Source organism: Cyprinodon variegatus, unplaced genomic scaffold, assembly GCF_000732505.1.
Source record: "Cyprinodon variegatus isolate N-32 unplaced genomic scaffold, C_variegatus-1.0 Scaffold216, whole genome shotgun sequence".
Taxonomy (NCBI): Eukaryota; Metazoa; Chordata; class Actinopteri; order Cyprinodontiformes; family Cyprinodontidae; genus Cyprinodon; species Cyprinodon variegatus.
This window is the reverse complement of record NW_015150669.1, coordinates 1023554-1042939: the sequence shown is the minus strand read 5'-3', so window position 1 is coordinate 1042939 and position 19386 is coordinate 1023554. Positions and strand designations below refer to the sequence as shown.

At 35.2% G+C, this 19386-nt stretch overlaps 1 protein-coding gene across 2 annotated transcripts; it reads left to right on the top strand.

The window, feature by feature from the left end:
- The first annotated feature begins 807 nt into the window (after positions 1–807).
- On the top strand, positions 808–17817 carry LOC107088380 (neurocalcin-delta B). 2 transcript variants are annotated; one of them, XM_015380511.1, is made up of 4 exons: positions 808–990; positions 13541–13960; positions 15885–15990; positions 16079–17817. In XM_015380511.1, the coding sequence occupies exons 2-4, from the start codon at positions 13583–13585 to the stop codon at positions 16171–16173; spliced, it is 579 nt and encodes a 192-aa protein (XP_015235997.1). In that variant the 5' UTR covers positions 808–990; positions 13541–13582; the 3' UTR covers positions 16174–17817. The 2 variants fall into 2 exon arrangements, with proteins under 2 accessions (XP_015235997.1, XP_015235996.1); XM_015380510.1 differs by having other exon boundaries at positions 13544–13960; positions 16079–16300.
- The last annotated feature ends 1569 nt before the right edge of the window (positions 17818–19386 follow it).

The window sequence follows — 19386 nt, the reverse complement described above, 5'->3', positions numbered from 1 at the left end:
CTCAGGTCTAAGCCATCCTTTTATATGGCTTTCCTCCCTGCTGACAGTAATATCTCAACCAAATACTGATCATCTTTTTTCACATTACACATAAGGCCAAAATACATTGTGGTAAAAGTAAATGGAACAGAATACAACAGTACTTTGCACTGAGTACGGTGGATAGAAGACCAGGAAGTTTTTATCTCAACGAAGTTCCAGAAAACATGTGCATGGTTGGCGTCAGCTGTGCCACATTGCCTCCAAAACATATTTGTTGGGTGGACAGTTGTTTACTTTTAATAGATGGCGTTTTCCAGTTGAATTTCCTCCATTTTAGTGAATTTGTAGAAGTCTGAAACATCTCACAGATTTTATACCATTCTTCATTTGAAATTGTGACCATTGTTTCTTTTCCCCACTTTTCTTTTACCTACAAAGTTGTATTTGTTTGACATGACATTAGGCTAGTGTACAGCTGTGAGATATTTTTTGAGTTTTATGTTGATATGTCTCCAGAAACGCATTGGGATCACTTCCATCTTTGATTTCTTTATTATAATATTCTCTTAGTTGTAGGTATCGAAAGAAATCCCTATTATAAAGTCCGAATTTTTCAGACCACTTTTTATTTTTTATTTTTTTATTTTTTAAGTGGTTACCAATCGGCACCTGTTAAATAAGGCTGACGGTAAACTCACCAACAACACACACTTCTCAAGTTAATCGCCATTCAAGTCCCGTCTCCTGTTGCCAGGACAACGCCGTCTCCCATTGGTCGCTACTTGCCCACGTGACGCAGCTGTGGGCTGAGCATAGTCTGAGTGAGCAGCCGTTGAGAACACATTCAGCCTCGCTTTTAGAGTTTGGACCGTGAGCAACCGGCTATTGCTGCTACTGTGAGGCTTTAGTTTGTTTCCCACCTGGTTTCAAAGCTCTTTTACTCGAAGTAATGGACTATTAAGAAGACTTTTTAAAAGAAGAATCCCTCAACGAAACTGAAAAAGCGAGGTAAGTCGTTGCTAATGTCCTCGCCTGTCACAGAGTTCACCGTACCCTCTTCCTGATACTTTTATTTACTCACAGCTCAGTTCAAATTGGTTTGCAACCCGAACAAAAAGTAATTTCTGACTATTTCAATTACTGTTAGTAGGTCTGAGGTCAATTTTAGGGACGAAACTTAACTGTTTCTTCTACACATTTGCCCTGCAGCAGCATTATACATCGCTAGCCGCTGATCAGGCTTCACCTACATTTCTAATCGGATGAAGGTGCTCCTTTTCATCCCTAATGAAACCTCCAGAGAAGTCCTCATAGGTGCTCGTTTTATTTGTATTTAAAGCGTGAACAGAGGAAGTGGAGCCCACACAAAGCCAAGTGAGGATCTGATTTCAGCAAATAGCCCATCAGTCAACTCAGTGGAATAAAGCAGGGGAGAAAAGGTAGTTTTTACTGCACTGGCTTCACTTTGACAACTGAGTGGAAATGTTTGCTTTCCTGCAAATGAATGTCTCTGGTAAATTGTCTGTGCTCTCAGTCAATAGAGTAAAAGCGATCACTCTGTTATCACTCCTCAGCCTGCTGTCAGCTGAAGGCTTTTTTTTGGTGTCACAGACATATGGGGATAGTTCTTTTGTCTAGAAAATAAGAACAGAAAATGTCCAACATCATACTTCGCTGTTGCTGAAACATTGATCTTGCAAGATCTGTCTTTCTCAAAAGTATATCTGCTCACATTTAATGCATACTGCACAAATATTTGCTCCTTATTTAAAAAAAGTCTGGCTTCTTGCACCTCTTCTGTAGGGATTAAGGCTATTTTTATTTATTTATTTTTTGCTTGCTAAAGGTCCTTTTTCTCTTTTGGAATTAACACTTTGACTTTGTCACCTTTGCCTTTTCACTAAAGAGGAATTTAAAGACATGAAAATAGTTTTAAACAGATGTTTAAGGACAGAAACATGTTCTTGTAGAATAGTGAGATCATATTTATAATGTATAATTTTAAAGTAAAGATTAATAAAATGTCCGAGAGCAAAAATCAAGTCTTTGTCTGAAATTAAATGGTAAAAATTCTGAATTTACATTGTGCTAATCAAGCCACTGTAACCCCTCTAAATCTAAATCCACCAATTTGAAAATACAATTGTACTATTTTATACTTCAGTAGGCAGATTGGTTGGTAATATGGAGTTAGCTGCATTTCCTAGCAGATCATAAACGTATAACAAGAGGAAGCTAAAATCAGACACCTGTCTACCAAAAGAACAATATGTCAGTTTGGGGCTTTTGAGTGTTTGTTAATAATTTTGATGATTGAGAAGTTGCATAGGAGAGTGGCGGAGCTTTAAATAACTTTTTAATTGGTGCAGTTAAGGTTATTTTAAAAGCAGAAAATTTAAAATAGTTTGTGTCTCTCAGTTAAGATTGTTTCAAATTAAATTTAGTCCACAGTGCTTAATATCCTAATTGTATTTTCAAAATTCCCATAAAACCTCCTTATTCTACAGTGGTTAAAGAAGTACAATACTGAAGTTTCATGCTGAACCACAAGTTAAATCCCTTTGTTTCTATGTAAAGGCCCTCTAGGCTTTATATACCAATAGCAGTTATTTATTCAGACAAACAACTTGAGGCTTTGCATCACATGAGCATCTCTGGTAAATTATGCATTCAGTCAGTACTTGGGCTACACTGTCTTTATTTTTAATCTGCTGGATTCAGAGTCTGTTGTCCTAGTGTAAATTGGTACATTCAGTTGTCGGCTCATTAACACTGCATTTGGTTTCTACATTTTTCTTAGCTAATATTCCAAACAGTTTTACTTATTAGGTTGATTTGTACTGTATGCTTCCAAAAGTGTACATTAAAAGCTTATTAAAAGAGCATTCAACCCACACCAGTCCAGAAATCCTGGGCTAGTTTATGTCATTGAATCTGGATTGAAACATGGATGAAAATTACAGAAAAAACTAAAATAATTGTTTAAATTTGTTTTAGATATCAGCCTAAATGATCTGTCTTCATCAGTGTATAATATGTATAAAATACCAGGTTTTAACTATAAAAACAGTATCGGAACCTTCTTCCTTCGTTGAACACTGCAGTTTACTTCTGATCTGTTCCCAACTTCAGATTAAAGTCAAATTTACAAATTGAGTTTTAGTTGATAGGTGTTTGGGATCATTTAGTATCAATGTATATCACAATATAAATTTATTCAGTAATTGTGGTACAGCTTTTTTTATTCCCTGATATTCCAGGATTTATGTTGTGTGAGGTGTTTTTAATTTTTAAGGCAAATATTTCTAAGAAAATATATATTGGAGGAGTCGCGTAAACGTGGCAGAATAATTGGCATGACAAGTTTGTAAAGGCATCTATTTTGGTCTTTTTGGCCGTCTTTCTCAGGTTTTTTGTTTGTAGCGATATTGAAATAATATATCCTTTAAAATTGTAATATCAGTTTTGGCTTTATCAGTGAGTGCTATTGGGAACTTTAACAAACTTTTTTATTGGTTTGAAAACTAGAAAAAGATGCTAGCCAATTTTCCAATTAGATCCCTGGTTCTTAAGCTGCTCTAAAAATACCCCTTATAATTGTTGAGCTGCCGTCAGTGGCACCTATAAGAAATGTCCAAATTAATTACTGTTAAAGGAAATACAAACAAATAAACCCTGATCTAAAGCTTGTATAAAAACCAGTGGAGACATTTTCAGGAACTCAAATTTGGATGACAGGGAATCAGGAACCTGTGTTATTTTATAAGGGATCAGGCCTGCTTACTAGAAATGATATTAAATTCAATTAGGGCTAAAACTATTATTTAGATTAATCGTGATTAATAGATTATTGAAATAATCTTCAGCTAATTTAGTCATCGATTAATCATTAACCGTGGGATAGAGACTGTAAAATATGTTTTTAGCTAAAGCCAAAAATATTTAAACATTTTGTTTTTAAGATAAAAAAAAATGTTTTCATCTTCAAATGTACTATATCCAAAACTCCTCAAGTGGGAAAGTTTTTGTTTCACCTTGTTTAATTGTTGTAGAAACTCTTATTTAAGGAACCTTTGGCTATCCAATTATTAATCGATTAATCAAAAAAATTATTGACAGATTAATCGATTCGCAAAAAAAGTTGCAGCCCTAAATTCAACTCAATCATGTTTAAGATTAACCAACTAATTTATTCAGTGGCTAGGCTAACTAACGCTAGCAATTAATATTTCTTTGCATCATTATGTACTTTAAAACATAATCCATGTTAACTAATATTTTTCTGTACTGTTTGAAGAAGCACATTATGTTTGAGCTGTATGTATTACTAAGGCTTATTCGAAAGGCACCCATATTAGATCATTGGACCATTTGTTTATTTTTATAAAGTTTGGTAATTAACATATTTATTAAAGTTACTCCAGTATGTGTATACATGTATATAGACATTTTACATGATATATGGTTTGTGGTAGAATGTCCACCGGGAGAACCTTCAGTGTGTTCCCGGGGGTGTTAATGGAAACTGAAATAGATGCGTAAAATGATACCGTGTCAAAAGAGGACGAGGTTTCCTAATCCAGATAAAACATTTAGTTGCAGAAAATAAGAAGAATTAAGCCTTTTTGCACGGAGGAAACAAACAAACAAACAAAATAGCTTCAACAGACAAAGCTGTGTGACATCATCACTTTTGAATTGGATTTTAGTAATATGTAACTCGAGGTGCCAATAAAACAACGAGGACATTCGAAGAGCGGAAGGTGGTGGAGGTGTAGTAACAGGGTTGGAGTCAAGATAGTGGTCGCTGCAGTGCTAAAAGCTTCTCTTCAAACATCTGAAGATGCCAAGCTCCTACAGATGATTGTTATATTTAAATGGATTCCCTACTTTATTCTGCATGACTGGGTTTTTTGTTTGGTTTGGGCCAGATTGACGGTAAAAACAGCACAGTTTGTCTCATCGATGGGGCAGTCGGTGCTCTTTTGAATTGAATTAGTTCTTTTTTTAAACATAGTAGGAGGAGTGAGTGATATAGGGTAAATCCAGGATAAGGGGAGCAGTAAAGAGAGAAGAGAAATGAGTACAGAAGATTTTGATAGGACACTGCTTGTTCTCTTTCTGCTCCTCTGCAGCAGATGCAAGTTACTAAGAGGAATGGGAGATGCTCAGTCGTCTCATTGACATTTCCGCCCCTTCTGGCTTTTGTTTCTGTTCGGCAGGGAAACACATTTAGTTATTCAGGGGAAAATGAGTGTTGCTCTCCGCATATAATGGCATCAATTTTCTCTGAGTGTTTGTCCAATGCTCAGTCTGTTTTGCAGCTCTTCCCTTCATCTCTGTCTGCCGTCATTGGCATTTTGTTATCTTGTTCTCATCCGCTCCTCATAATGGCTTCAGTGTCATGATTGTGGTTTTCTGCAGCGCCTTGACGCAAAGAGCTCTTCGACTCACAATGGGAGCCGATGTGTGCTGGATTATGATGAAGTTTAGGCCTCTTGTTTCACATTTTCTTAAAAAACAACAAAACAAAAAAATTATAAGGACAAAACAGTGAAAGTTGTTAGTCTGTGTTTTGAAAAATGCTTTAAATCAGTTTCTTAGGAGATGATGATTTGCAAGTTTATTTAAACACCGCTGATAATAAGATTATAATGGAGGGTTCACTATTGTAACCTTCTACAGTAGATTACCATCAACATTTCTTTTCAGCTGTAGATAAAAGATATGCAATATAAACAAACATCTTAGGAGTTTTGCATTTCGGCTTATTTGCTCAATAGTTTTGTATGCAACCACTGAGCTGTGAAGAGGAAATGTACCGTTTTCATTTATTTTCACTGCAACCTGATGCAATTTGCAGTTCAAATTAGTTCATTTCAATGTGACTTTGAATAATAAGTGCACTTATTAACTTTTTGCTAATCTGTGGTTCAGTATTTGTCCTGTCAGTCACAGTTTAGAGATGATCAAAGGAAAAACGGTTTGTTGCAGAATCTGAACCCGTGATAGGGACATTGTTTTATTTAACTTTACGGGTTTCCAGGAATCCATTTGAAAATTCTTTCAATAACTCTAGATTCCTCTTACTTAAGTTAGCGCAATGATTCTTCGTTCATGAATGAAAAGCTTTTCCACAAATGGTTTCCTACCACTGTTTGGTCCAGATGGGACCAGTAGTGGTCTCACTCTGACCTCGCACCAAATAACACGGCAGATTGAGTTGCACTTATACATTCAAGGAGCCACTGAAGCTCACTACACACGCTGCCACAGTACTTGTAATGTGAGCGCTCCATGCTCCAGAAGTTATGCTGGGTAGCAGCTGCTTTTAATGAGGGTTTGATTGCAAACAGGCCATAGCCAGAACAGTTTTTTCCTCTTGGTTTTCGAGACAGGTGCAATGTTTGAGCCAAATTATTTAGATTTTTAGCCTTTACCAAGTCTGAACGGTCCAGCAGGGGCAGCAAGTCAACCAGTTTGAATTGAAGCTGCATCGACACCCTCAGTTCTTGCATGTACCTAGAGATGAAAGCATAGTGAGATCAAATATGTGGGTTTAAAGTAAAAGTGTTTCCTGTGCACTAGTTATTGTAACTTCCCATGGCAGTTATCTGCATTGATGTAAAATGTTTTCACTAAACAATAAAGGCTGTGCTCACAATTTCAACTCAGATTTTCATCATTTGCTACACTGTGAGAAGTGGAAAAAATAGAAATTCTAATGTAATAAAAAAATAAAACAAAACTTTGCAAGCCTGGAACACATTTAAAAATTGAAGAAAATCAAAAATTAAATGCTTTTTTTTTTCATAACCTTTACCTGATATTTCCTCAGCTCAGTTTGGACAATCAAACTACATGCTGATAGTTTATGTGGCTTATTATTATGATTTTGTATTTAATTAATAGGTAGAGCAGTAAAGACAACAATTATCTTTTTTCATTATTTCTCCTGCAGTTGTTAGTCAGCCCTCCTATTTCAATCTTTTGACAGTTTTTTTGGAGCTTTACTAACAACAGAAATGATTGTTACCAATCTGCATAACTGTAAGCAATTAGAGAGAGAATGTGTGTGCTTGTTTGAATGCATAGCTGTTTAATATGCATTCTTTTACCTTAATGATACATAACATAAGCATACATTTTATTTCTTATATTGGGCCTAATGTGAAAGCTGCCTCTCAATTGAAAATTCTATTACTGCAAAGAAGGAAAAAGAAAAGGTTTAGATTTTTTGCTCTTGAAGTTAAAGTGTGGTTTTATTAAGTTTTGCATGCCTGAGAGAGACGCATGATACTTAACCTTTTTCATATGGTCAGTAATCTGGTCCTTTTTAGTCCTTTTGGCTCCCTTCACCTCCCTCTGTTCTTGGATTATCCGCTGCAGTCTTGCGTCAAGGCTTACCTGGAGGATATAAATGGAGACGTGCGTCCCTTACATAACTGAACAACAAAATGTTCTGAGACAAACGTCTCTGTGAAGAGCCTAAAGCAACGAGAACAGCGCAACTTAATTACACTAGAAAGAAACCAGCTGCATGTGGTTCTTCACTTAAATGCAAATAAATGTTTGCAACAGCTTCAGAAATGAAACATATTTATTTAAACACCAGTTAACACCAATGCTTTATCATTCTAAAATCTTATATATATATATATATATATATATATATATATATATATATATTTACTTATTTATTGTCTCCAGGTTTATTTAGTACATTGTGTCTTTTTGTTGATGCAGTATTCTGTTTAAAACATCAAATATTGAAAAATGCATGATTATTAAATACAATACAAGTAAGAAGTTTCACTATTTTAGTCTGTATTAATTTATCTTCTGACTCCATACCTGCTTTCTCTATCATGAAATCTGCTGGACATTTATAATATTGGTATCAAGTTTTGTCACTGTACATCTAATTAAAGTTTTTTTGCTTGGAGATTTGATGTGCCCTTATCATTTGTTAATTAAAAAGAAGTCCAGTTTTAAAATTGGCACATCAGATCTACAGGAAAACTGAAATCTATCATTGTCTTAAGTTTCTGACCAGTGGAGTTAAAGTTTCATTAAATCCTAGATTTCTTTAAAAATGAAAATTGGAAATATCATCTTTTTCTCTTTTCTTAACCATCATAACTGTGAATTTATTCAGGTACATATTTCAAAATCATTTGGACATAAATTCTAGGGATACACTGTATGGGGAGGAAGGGGCGATACTGATATAAAGAGCTTTACATTACATCAAAACATGGTCATCATTTTAGTGACAATTTCTGCAACACTGCAGCTGAAGAAAGATAATATTTTGCCTTTTTTGGTAGAATATCATTCATTCTTAAGTCCAGTGATATTTGGTCTTACACTGTCTGCAGACAATAGATGCTTGTTTTCAGTGGCCCAGATGGCTCACTATGAGATGAGACACAACATTGATCAATCAATAGTCATCTTATTATCCAGCAATAGTTTACATCGCTGCACTAAATTGTTTAATATAACATTTAGTAAGTATGACCAATCAGGTCAAATATTTTCTTTTTTTAATCAGAGATGCCTAGACCAAAAAATTATGTTGGGAAAGATGTCAAAACAGTAGAAAAGAAGAGCTTGTTCCATTATCATATTTATTGTACTATTTATTTTTTTTCTTCTGAAAATCAATCAATTTAACAACTTTCTGTTCTGTTATTATGACCAAAAAATCCTAGTTGAAAGCACATTTTGTGGAGTTTTTCTATTAAATGAACTAAAAGCTTTAAATTACCTCAGTGTTTATCTTAAGGTGTTGTTTCTTGCTCGTGTTCAAAATCTCTGATAATAAAACAATAAAATACAAGAAAGCAACACGACTATTTTCATTGGCAAAACTTTGAATATCAGATATTTGTTACATTAGATTTCCATGGTAATATGCTGCTTTTTTTCATATCATTTCTGAGATTTAGTCTTCTAAGTTAAAGTTATTTGACCATGCTTGGTGTTCATGTTATTTTTACTCAAAACTAAAAGTGATAGCATGTTCAGTTCAGATTCACTCACACAGCTTTAGCTTAGGTCAGCAGCTCTATCTCTGGCCTGTTCTCAGCTCAGAAGGTTAAACTAGCTTTCACTCACTTATCCTGACCTCCTGGGATGCTCAAGAGAGAATCTGCCTCCACCACGTGAACTTAGCAGTCGTTATGTAAGCCTGTCGGCACCACTCTGCCAGGGGCAGCAGGTAAGAGCCTTAGCGGTTAATTGTGGGCACTGATCTCACAGAGCCAGAAATAGAGAAGATCTTGGGGTGACTAGATGATGGGATGTTCGATAGAGGTCCAGGTTCTTATTATTTAATCTTGTTTTAAAGTATGGACACCCTGGAGTGGAAATGTTGCTCTGGCTGCAGGAACACAATTGAAGTCTTTTAACTGGGCTCATTTTGAACATCAAAGATGTTGGCTCAGAATTTTATTGCCTTTTTTTAGGTCATTAAAGTCTTAAAGATAGACTATTTTGGTATTTTAGTAAATAAAAAAAGATAATGATCACATAAAAAAAAAAGTTTGATAATGAATAAACTGCTTGAAATGATTGAAGACAGATATCTCTCCCACTGCTCCCTCGCCGTTTGTTTTAAAAACCTTGCCATATTATATTGATGTGACATGCGCTTGTATTCAGTTACATATATGGGATATATGTATTTTATGTCATTAATCTTTGTCTATAAAAACTTTGACCAAGACTATGAAAATTAAAGACTTTGTCATCAGTATAAGACTGGAAGAACTTTTTTCCACTTCAAATAAAAGGTATTTTCATTGTAAATGTTTATAGATTAATTCAGTTTCTCCAGACTGGTGGTGAAATGCATATAGCTGAAGGGGAATCTGTCCTAGCATGAAACAGCACTAAGAGAGATGACTGGAAGCGCCAGTCTTTTAGTTCTGCCAGCCAAAACTGGAGGCTTTCTAATTGAAAACTTGATAATCTGTTTGTTGGTCAGTGAAAGCACAATAAGTGCGGCCATCTTGGTGCGGCCATCTTATGATGAAAGTGATACCGGGCTCAATTGATCCTTTTTTATTTTTTTTTATAACAAAGCTAACCCTTACTTTCACTGTAGAATAGAAGCAACACCTGCCTTAAGAGGAAGGTTTGAATAACAATGTATTGTAACGTAAGGAAAATATATTCAAGTATGTGGTAAGACATCTTTTTGGTTACTAACAAACTTGCTCAATTTTATTTAGTTTTTCATGTTTTAGGTCTCTGTCTTTTATAAGTTAGAAATGATGACAAACTATTTAAAATTTCAAGGTTAAAGTAAAAATCCTTTCTCTCTGGAGTCTACACAATCAATACAGTTTTAGTAATGCTAGCCATGCTAATTGCTAACATAAGATTCTTAAAAACACCCTAAAATAAAGACTAATCTTTTTTTTTTTTTTGTAAAGGTACAAAGCTACTGCTCTTTCATTCAAATTAAACTGGAAACCAATATAACTGTTTTTCTCTTATGTTGTCTTTTACTGCAGTTTAAAGAAGAATTCCTAATTGGCCAAACCTTGTATCAGTGGATCAAAGCTCCAATTGTTTAAACTCAAATTGAATTCACATGATTGATATTTCTAATTAATTTACCAGTTTGTCTAATAGTTTTCATTTATTGTTTCCATAAGTGTTAAGAACAACAAATCAAACTTAAAAATGGTACATTAGTTTCCATTTAAGTTGGAATAAGGAGAATATTGATTTGTGTCATAATTGAGATACTTTCTGTAAAACATCTATCAAAAAGAGCACAATTAAATTAATGACTGAGAAGTCTTTTGAATATTTTTTCTTCAATGTTAGATTAATGTAAACATTTTTTGTCCCTTATCCAAGTTAAATCCCATTTAAAAACATCTATATTAACATTAATCAATCTGCTGTTGATTTTTTGCAAAAACGCACCATCTATGTTTAGTAAGTAGTTGAAAGGAAAGATTTTTTCCTCGTAGAGTTTTGTGGTTGCTAAATTGATGGCAAAACAACCATTTATCCAACAAATGCATCCAGCTGATTAAGTCTAAACCTCATGCTGCTGTTTTGATGAAGCTCTCAGGAGAAACACAAATTAATCTCATCAGTCTGGTTTGTTATAATGGAAGACAAAACATTTTAGTCAGCATGTAAATAGTCTGGCTGGATGGATGCAGGTAATTTCCAACTAAAACTAAAGGCAAGCAGCTGAACAAGCCATCAGGCTTTCCTGGAAGCCTTATTAATTTCTAATGTCAGCCAAAAGCATTCTGGAAAGTTTTTGTATTTATTTTTATCTGACTGTGATAATGAGAGTGGATGCATGGCTTGTTGTTTCTCCTCTACCTCTAAAACCATTATTATGATGCACAAGAATTTATCAAGCAATTAAAATAGTAATTTAACAGAATTGTGGTTCAGTCCTCTTCAACAGACAGACTGAGACCTGAACAGAAAAGGGCAATTACTTTACTGGGTACTTTACTGAGAACAAGAAACGTGGAGGGCTAAATTTTACATATAAAAACATACATTTTTGATATTGAACAAGACTTTTAGCTCTCAGGCTGGTGTGATTTCCCTTAGACTGGGTGTATTAAAAAAAAAAAAAAAGATGGGGTGGAAATATAGTGAATTTCCTTTTCAAGGCCTGGGATCTAATTGCAAAGCTAAATATCAATTTAGAAAGGGACAAGGTAGGTCAAAAAAGGTCAGGTAGGGCAAAAAAAAATAGTTGTGGTTGAAAGTTTAAATACGCTTCCATTAAAAACAAAGAAACATCAGCTGCCCTTAAAAAATTTTGAGATTTACTTAATTTATAAGACATAAATTTAGTCAATTTTTAACCATAGCGAAATTACTGTGTATGTGTGTTTTCTGTAGTGTTTAGAAAGACTTCTGCACCTGTTTACAGATATTTTAGTTCACTGTTCATCAGCTAGGTACTTTTATTTTTTTTTAACCCCCCCCTTTTTTTTCCAAGAGCATTTTTTTGGTCAAATTCAGTATTTTTTACTAAATTATCATTTTGTAAGTTTTTATTTATCATTATCAATTTTTTTAAATTTTATGTTATTTGAATTACTAGTGTGAATTTATCATCTTTCTTATCATCTTTATGCATTTTCTTGAAGCTGTAAAAATGCTTTTGTGATGATTAACAATTTTCTTGTCATATTTGCACATCTTCGAGACATTTTGCTTTGTTTTGAAAGTTGGCTAATGGCATCCAGCAATAAGTAGAGGAGGGGAAGCGATATTGAAGCTCCATTGGTAGAGACACTTGTGGTTTAATCAGCTGGTTTTCTTACATCTCATTAATATGATTGGAAACCATTGGGGCAGTTTGGCAGGGAGCGTTGTTCATCTTTAAAATCTTTTGAAAAGTTTTTTTTAAGGCAACTGTGTAATTCTGAGAATAGTTATGGGGTATATTAATGATTAAATCATGCTGTTATCATAATCAACTGGTGTTATATTTAAATCTGTGTTTTTTGTTTAGTTTTAAGCTGTCTGCCATGATAAAATATAAATAAATCTATGAATATCACCAGGTGGTAATCTGTTTTCCCTGCTCTTGTAGCGTTACGACGAGGATTCGGTAACTGCAGGGAAATCTGAGGATGACTGCACCTCATTGTTGCCTCTAAGCTTATGAAAGAAATTAAAGCTACCTGTTTTTTAAAAATTGAGCTGAAAGAAGTTTGTTTTACATCTCAGGAAATAATGGAAAGGCTGAGATATTGTTTGTCAGTGATGAGTCTCAGAGTTCTTGCAGGAAATGTAAGTTGCATCTGCAGAGATGCAAGCAAAGGCGCATTATTGCACACGTGGTTATCAACAGGTGTGGTTGGTTTGTGTACAGATGTTCTGCTCTCTGCAGACATTTGGTGGTCTCTGTTTTTCCTTTGCACCTGGCAGTGAAATAGAAACTCTGAAATTCTAATACTTTTTCCTTTTTTGGAAAATGAGTTTTGTAGATGTGATAATTTTACTAAGAAAGCATAACTGAGTAATACTGATGTTAAAATAGACAACAAAAATTGAAACTTTGCTTTGTTAATCAATGCATTTGTTCCACAATTTCCTGTTATAAAGCTCACTAATGTTCAAATTTAGTAAAGGCAAGTTCTTCTTCTGTTCATCATATAGAATTATCATGCACGGAAAAACTATTAAAAAAATCAAGAGTTTTATGGAGTATGAAATCTAAGTTTCTAAGACAGACCCTGTGACCTTTTTATCAACAAGAATCTCTTCCTGCTGGATAATCTGGTTATTAGAGGGAGAATGGGACTCTTTGAAATGTTTTTTGTAACCTAGAAGCTTCTTAATCATTTGCAGTTCAGCTAAGGGTGGTTAAATGAGGATTTGATTTGGTATTTTAGTTGTTTCTGGTAAATAGCTGTTGCTTTCAAAGCTTCTCCCATATTTTTTGGTACATATTTGCATTAGTTTTAGTGTATATACATCTGTTTTTGTTCAGGCCTTTCCCCATCACTCTTGCTTAAATATATGTGTATGTTTTTTGTCTCTTGCTCAGCAGCCTGCTTTCAAATCAAGCACCACCTCCAGAGAAGCAGCCATGGGCAAACAGAACAGCAAGCTCCGTCCCGACGTCATGCAGGACCTTATGGAGAACACGGACTTCACCGAACACGAGATCACAGAGTGGTACAAAGGCTTCCTGCGGGACTGCCCCAGCGGCGCCCTCACCATGGAAGAGTTCAAAAAGATTTACGCCAACTTTTTCCCGTATGGAGATGCCTCAAAGTTCGCCGAGCATGTCTTCCGCACCTTTGACGCCAACGCCGACGGGACCATAGACTTCAGGGAGTTCATAATCGCCCTCAGCGTCACCTCCAGAGGCCGGCTGGACCAGAAGCTGAAGTGGGCGTTTAGTATGTACGACCTGGATGGGAACGGATACATCAGCAAGGCGGAGATGCTGGAGATAGTAACGGTAAGAGATCAGCTCATCATAGGAGTGTTTTCCTTTTAGACTCCCTCAGCTTTTCTCTGCTTCAGTTCATGTCATTTTATTGGCATAGGAATTTCATCTCAGTTCAACTCAATTCAAAATACTTAATTAACCTCACTGAAACATCGCAGGTGAAAAAATATATATTATTAACCTAATTTATGCGGTTTTTGGTCCAACAAATTTTTTTTCCTGTCACAATTCCTTTTAATATAGTAATTGTGATATTATTTTTTTTAATATTGCAGTAAATATTGATTACAGAGTTTTTCATTCACTGACATTCAGGCTTTATGTCTTTAGTTTTCTCAAGCAAATATTTATGAAATGTTTAGTTTTTAAACTTGGCAAATGGTCCTCATAGGTTGTAAAGGCATCTTATGTGGACATTGTTGGCAGTTTTTCAAAAGGGTTTTATTATGTTTATATTAGTATGGTAATTGTATTATAACAAGCACAATGAAGAAAGATATGGTATCATCAGCCCTAGATTATTCCCATTGGTTGCTACAATATTACATCCTTCCTCTGCATAAATAGATGATAGCTGCTTCCTGTCTGGCTCTCATTTCTGAACTGGAACTGAATGACCATCACAACAGGACGTTTCTTTTCTGATCTTCTCAATCAAACCTTCACTTAGCCAAAGGGCTTCTTTACTTGAAGCTAAATGAAGCTCTTGTCTAATTGGACGAACACCTCCTCCCTGTGCGTCATTCACACACACGCCACCCAGCAAGCCTTTACACATGTTGTTACATCATATATCATGGTGCTAAATGAAGCGCCTTAGGTAATCCGTCTTCCAAATTAGTTTTCATTATACTTAAGAGACTTGTATGGTGAATGCGTGTTTATTTGTAGGAATGTTATAAAACTCTGAGACTGTGGATTTAGATAGCTTTTTCTTTCATTATTCACTCCTGGGATTAATTCAATACAATCCGACAGATTCGTTTTCATCAATACAAAAAAACTCTTCATGCCTTCTGATATTTTACAACTGGTTATGATAGAGCAAGAAATTTATGACAGATTCATGACATTTTATAAATGTAAATTAATAAATACATGCAAAAATAATTGGTTACAGCTCGTAAGCCTTTGGACTCTACCAGCTTTAAACATCATAAACCTGGTAGCTTTTTTAGTTCTTCTTTGTTAGATTGTTCAAACCAAGTCAGATTGGATGGAGGCTCTCTGTGAACCATCCCAACAGGAGGTCTAAACCATTCCTCTGTAGTTTTTATGACTGTTCTGTTGGAAAGTGAGCCTTGTCTCCAGGATTTAAGCTTTTCCAGCCTCTATAAGGTTTATTTTTAATTTGTCGCCCATTGCTCCATCCATCTCCCTATCATCTCTGACCAACTGAAAGATAAGTGGTGGACATAACCAACAGATCTGTAAACAGATTCTGTTTTCACTGCTTTCATGTTTTGTTAGAGGCCATAAACTAGCTTTTTCTTTCAGGGATAAATCTTTAACTTTTGATAAAAGTTTAGATTTTTTTTAATGATTATGGTAAATATATGGTCTGAGAGTGAACAGTTTGTGTGGACATTTAATAGAGATAGACCGACACATTGGCCAGCTGATATTTTTGTTCAAGCCAACACATACATGTGTTGGCAAATCTGATATTCGTTGTTATATTTTGTTTTTTTGATGTGTTAATAAACATTTATTTATTCATTTTTTTATTAAGACTTGTGTAACATTTGAAATAATTTTGCCATTTTTGTTGTGTAAACAGAGGAATGTGGGGGGGGAATCAGTTCCAAAAATCAGCCGCGTATATCAGTGATGGGTTTAGGCTGCTGTCCAAATGATCAGTATGAACCTTAAAAAAACAGTTTGACTGAATGTTTTGTTTTTCTTTCTTTGTTTTGGTACAACCCATATTCAGGCCATCTACAAGATGGTTTCCTCTGTAATGAAAATGCCCGAGGATGAATCCACACCTGAGAAACGCACAGATAAAATCTTCAGGCAGATGGACACAAATCGAGATGGTAAGACTCGCCTAGCATCCTGTCGTTACAAACAAGCAGCTGAAAGTCAGAAAAAAAAAATGTATTAACAAAGCTTTGTCTGTTTCAGGTAAACTGTCCCTGGAGGAGTTTGTGGAGGGAGCGAAGAACGACCCGTCCATAGTGCGGCTGTTGCAGTGTGATCCCAGCAGTGCTGGGCAGTAGGAAACTGGACTGATACTTTAGCACATTTTTAAAATCTCTCCCATTCGACCCACCTGAGACTCTTTTGAAATGTAATACTTTGACCTATAGAGGCACATGAACACTCACTATACTGAAACAGGATATACTTACATATACATCTAATCTTTCAAACAACCCGATGCACACACTGTTCACAGGCCTCGATGTTTGGTCAAAGGTTCTGCACAAACACGAGTCTGATCCACGGTACAGATTTGACTTGAAGGACTGACATACCATCAAAGACTCACTGGGAAGAGAAAAGCTCTCCCTGTGCAGTGAGAGCAGCTGGGTAGGCGATGCACGAGGTACGCTGAAACAATCCTGGTTTGTTTTTATCCTTTTTTTTTATTTTTAAAGAGAAGAATGCTGGTTTTATCCGTGCAGCCGACATGACAAACAGATCCTTACCAAGTATTGCTTTAGCTCACTGTCAACACTGGCATAAAAAAAAAAAAGAATGAAGCATGTCAGTCTGGGACTACAGAGGAGTTATTTAAACAGACAATCTGGAGATTGTTGTTTAAATAAGGAGTTTATTTTTTTTTTTTTTATTGTACTGTATTACTTTTGAAAGAATGTTACGAAAGAACCAAAACTGACTTGGATATTTCTGAATGAAGTTGAATTGTCGTGACCACAGATTATACGCATGTGGATTCTGGAAAGACTCCCCTTACATTTGGGATGTGCATAAAATGAGCTGTGATTGCATGCATGCAACCGCAGTTCAAATGGAATGACAAAGCAGATATGAATATAAATAGTATGTTTTTATTTTATTCTGAAATTACTGCAGCGTTTTGTTGCAGCGTAAAGATTTAACTTTAAAGTTTTCAAAATACTGAAATGTGACGACAGATGTTTGGATTTCTTTTACTGACAATTGTGAGAAAACCTGTACAATCACTCGTTTGTATGCTAGACATATTTTAAGCAAAAGGAGAGGATTGCACATGTTTTGTTTTTTTCAATGCATTTGACTTTTCCTACTATTAGTTTAAAGTAACTTAATTTTCCCCATTCAGAAACAAGATGTCAGCAGATTTAAGTCTAAAGCCGTCCGCACTCTTTTCATTAAAGGAGGGTCTGCCAGGATATTTTCTGTTCAAGAAAAAAACAATTGTTCTATTTGAGTGACAATGTTCTGGTTTGTATTTTTCCTCTGAGTAACACTGTAAGAACAGCAGTTTGTTTTTTCGCTTCTAAACACAGGCTGGAAGTCGTTTGCAGGAGCAGATCTCTCTACTTCTATCAGGATTCATTATACTCCACTCTGCCCTGCTGAGCAGAGATACAGTTGTATTCACAGGTGTATAAATGTAATAGTTGGGCTAAACTATTTAAAGAAAAGAAAAAAAATGAACTGTGATTCAAACTTCTGCTCCTTTCTGTTAGACAATCAGGTACTTCCACTCCTTTATTTAATTTCAATTGCAACCTGTGGTCAAGTGCCAAATATAGAATTAAATGAAAGGAATAAAAGCACAGTATTGTATCCATTTATCCTGTACAGTTAACTGTCGAACAAAAAGTAAAAAAAAAAAACATTGTATAATTGTGTAGATTTTGTATTGTTAAACTGCATTATGTAATTCTATGTAGAATGTCCATTTTGTTCAAATAAAAGCAAAGTGGAGGAATAAAAATATTTTCATTTCCTCTTTAATTCTAAGGTATAATGTTTAGAAAAAGGAAAACAGTTAATTGATTTCTAAACTTGAAACTCATCCAATGCCGTTAAGAACTAATTTTATAATGGGAAAAAAAATCACCCAAGACCTACCTGAACCTGATGACTCATCTGTCCCTAAACCTGAAAAAAAAGGTAAGTGATATCTGCCATATTTATTTCTTTTTTTCACTTTAGAGAAATATTTATCCACTCGTTTGAATTCAGCATCATTAAGCTGTATTTTTTTCCTCTTATGCTTTCTGTCTCTGTTCTGCTAAATAAAGGCACTTTGACATAATTCATGGATAAACCAATTACATCTAAAGAAGCAAAACAGCACCATATTATTAAACTACCACCACCATGTCCCGCTGTTATACCGGCCGCGGTACTTTTACACCAGATGTCACTACTCTTACATCTTCCACAGAGTGCAGCTGTTATCTTGTCAGACCACAGTGTTTTCTAAGACGGTGTTTTCCAACCTTTTTTGACCCGTGTACCCATTTGGGCATTTTGTCTTACCAGGAGTACCCCTCTCAGTCAAAAGTATCGGTGATTGTCCAAAAGTGGAATGTACAATAACTGAAATAAAGACAAATCTCTGTGAGAAGTAGAACAGAGAGATACACAAGATCTTTTGTCCTGGCCTCAATTAGACAGTTTAATGCCTCTTGAAGGACTGAGTTTTTTATTATAATTAATATTTTTTAATGAATTTTGTGTATCCTATTTTATATGTTTTTATCTTTGCTATTGAGCAGGTAAATTTCCTATCTATCAATCTATCATTCTATCTATCTTAATCATTTAATTTGTATAATTATATGCTTTCCACCTCAAATAAAAAAAAACATCAATATGTTGCCTGGAAGTTGGTAAAAATTGAAATAAATACAAAATTAAATAATTTTATACACCTGTTTTTATAAAACTTACTCCTTGGAGTAACTCCCTTATAATCACTTTTAAACTTGATAAATTGGAAACAAAATACAGAATAAAATTATATTCAGACTGACTTAATCCGTTTTAAACATATAAGAACATTTATGTTTTGGCTGAAAAATGCTTGTTTAATTTTTCAATTGGGTCCTTACAAAGCAAAACAGAGACAAAGCCCTATTTTATTTTTCAACCTAAGAAATAAAATATTTTATTGCCTCCCTTGCAATGCACTCACGGACCACTAGGGGTACCTGTACGCCTGTGGGGCAACAGTGGCTTCGGGTTTAGGAGTTTGCCCTGAAACCGAAGGGTTGACAATTTAAACACCGGCTTCAGCTTTCACCTGCATTGCCTACTGATGGTGGTCAGAGGGCCCGGTGGCACCAGTGTATGGCAGCCTCGCCTCTGACAGTGAGCCCCAGGGCAGCTGTGGCTACAATGTAGCTTGCCACCATCAGTGAGAGTGTGTGTGTGAATGTAGTGTAAAGCGCTTTGAACTCTCCTGACGTGAAAAAGCGCAATATAAGTACAGGCTATTTACCCCGGTTGGGAAACGCTATTCTAAGGAA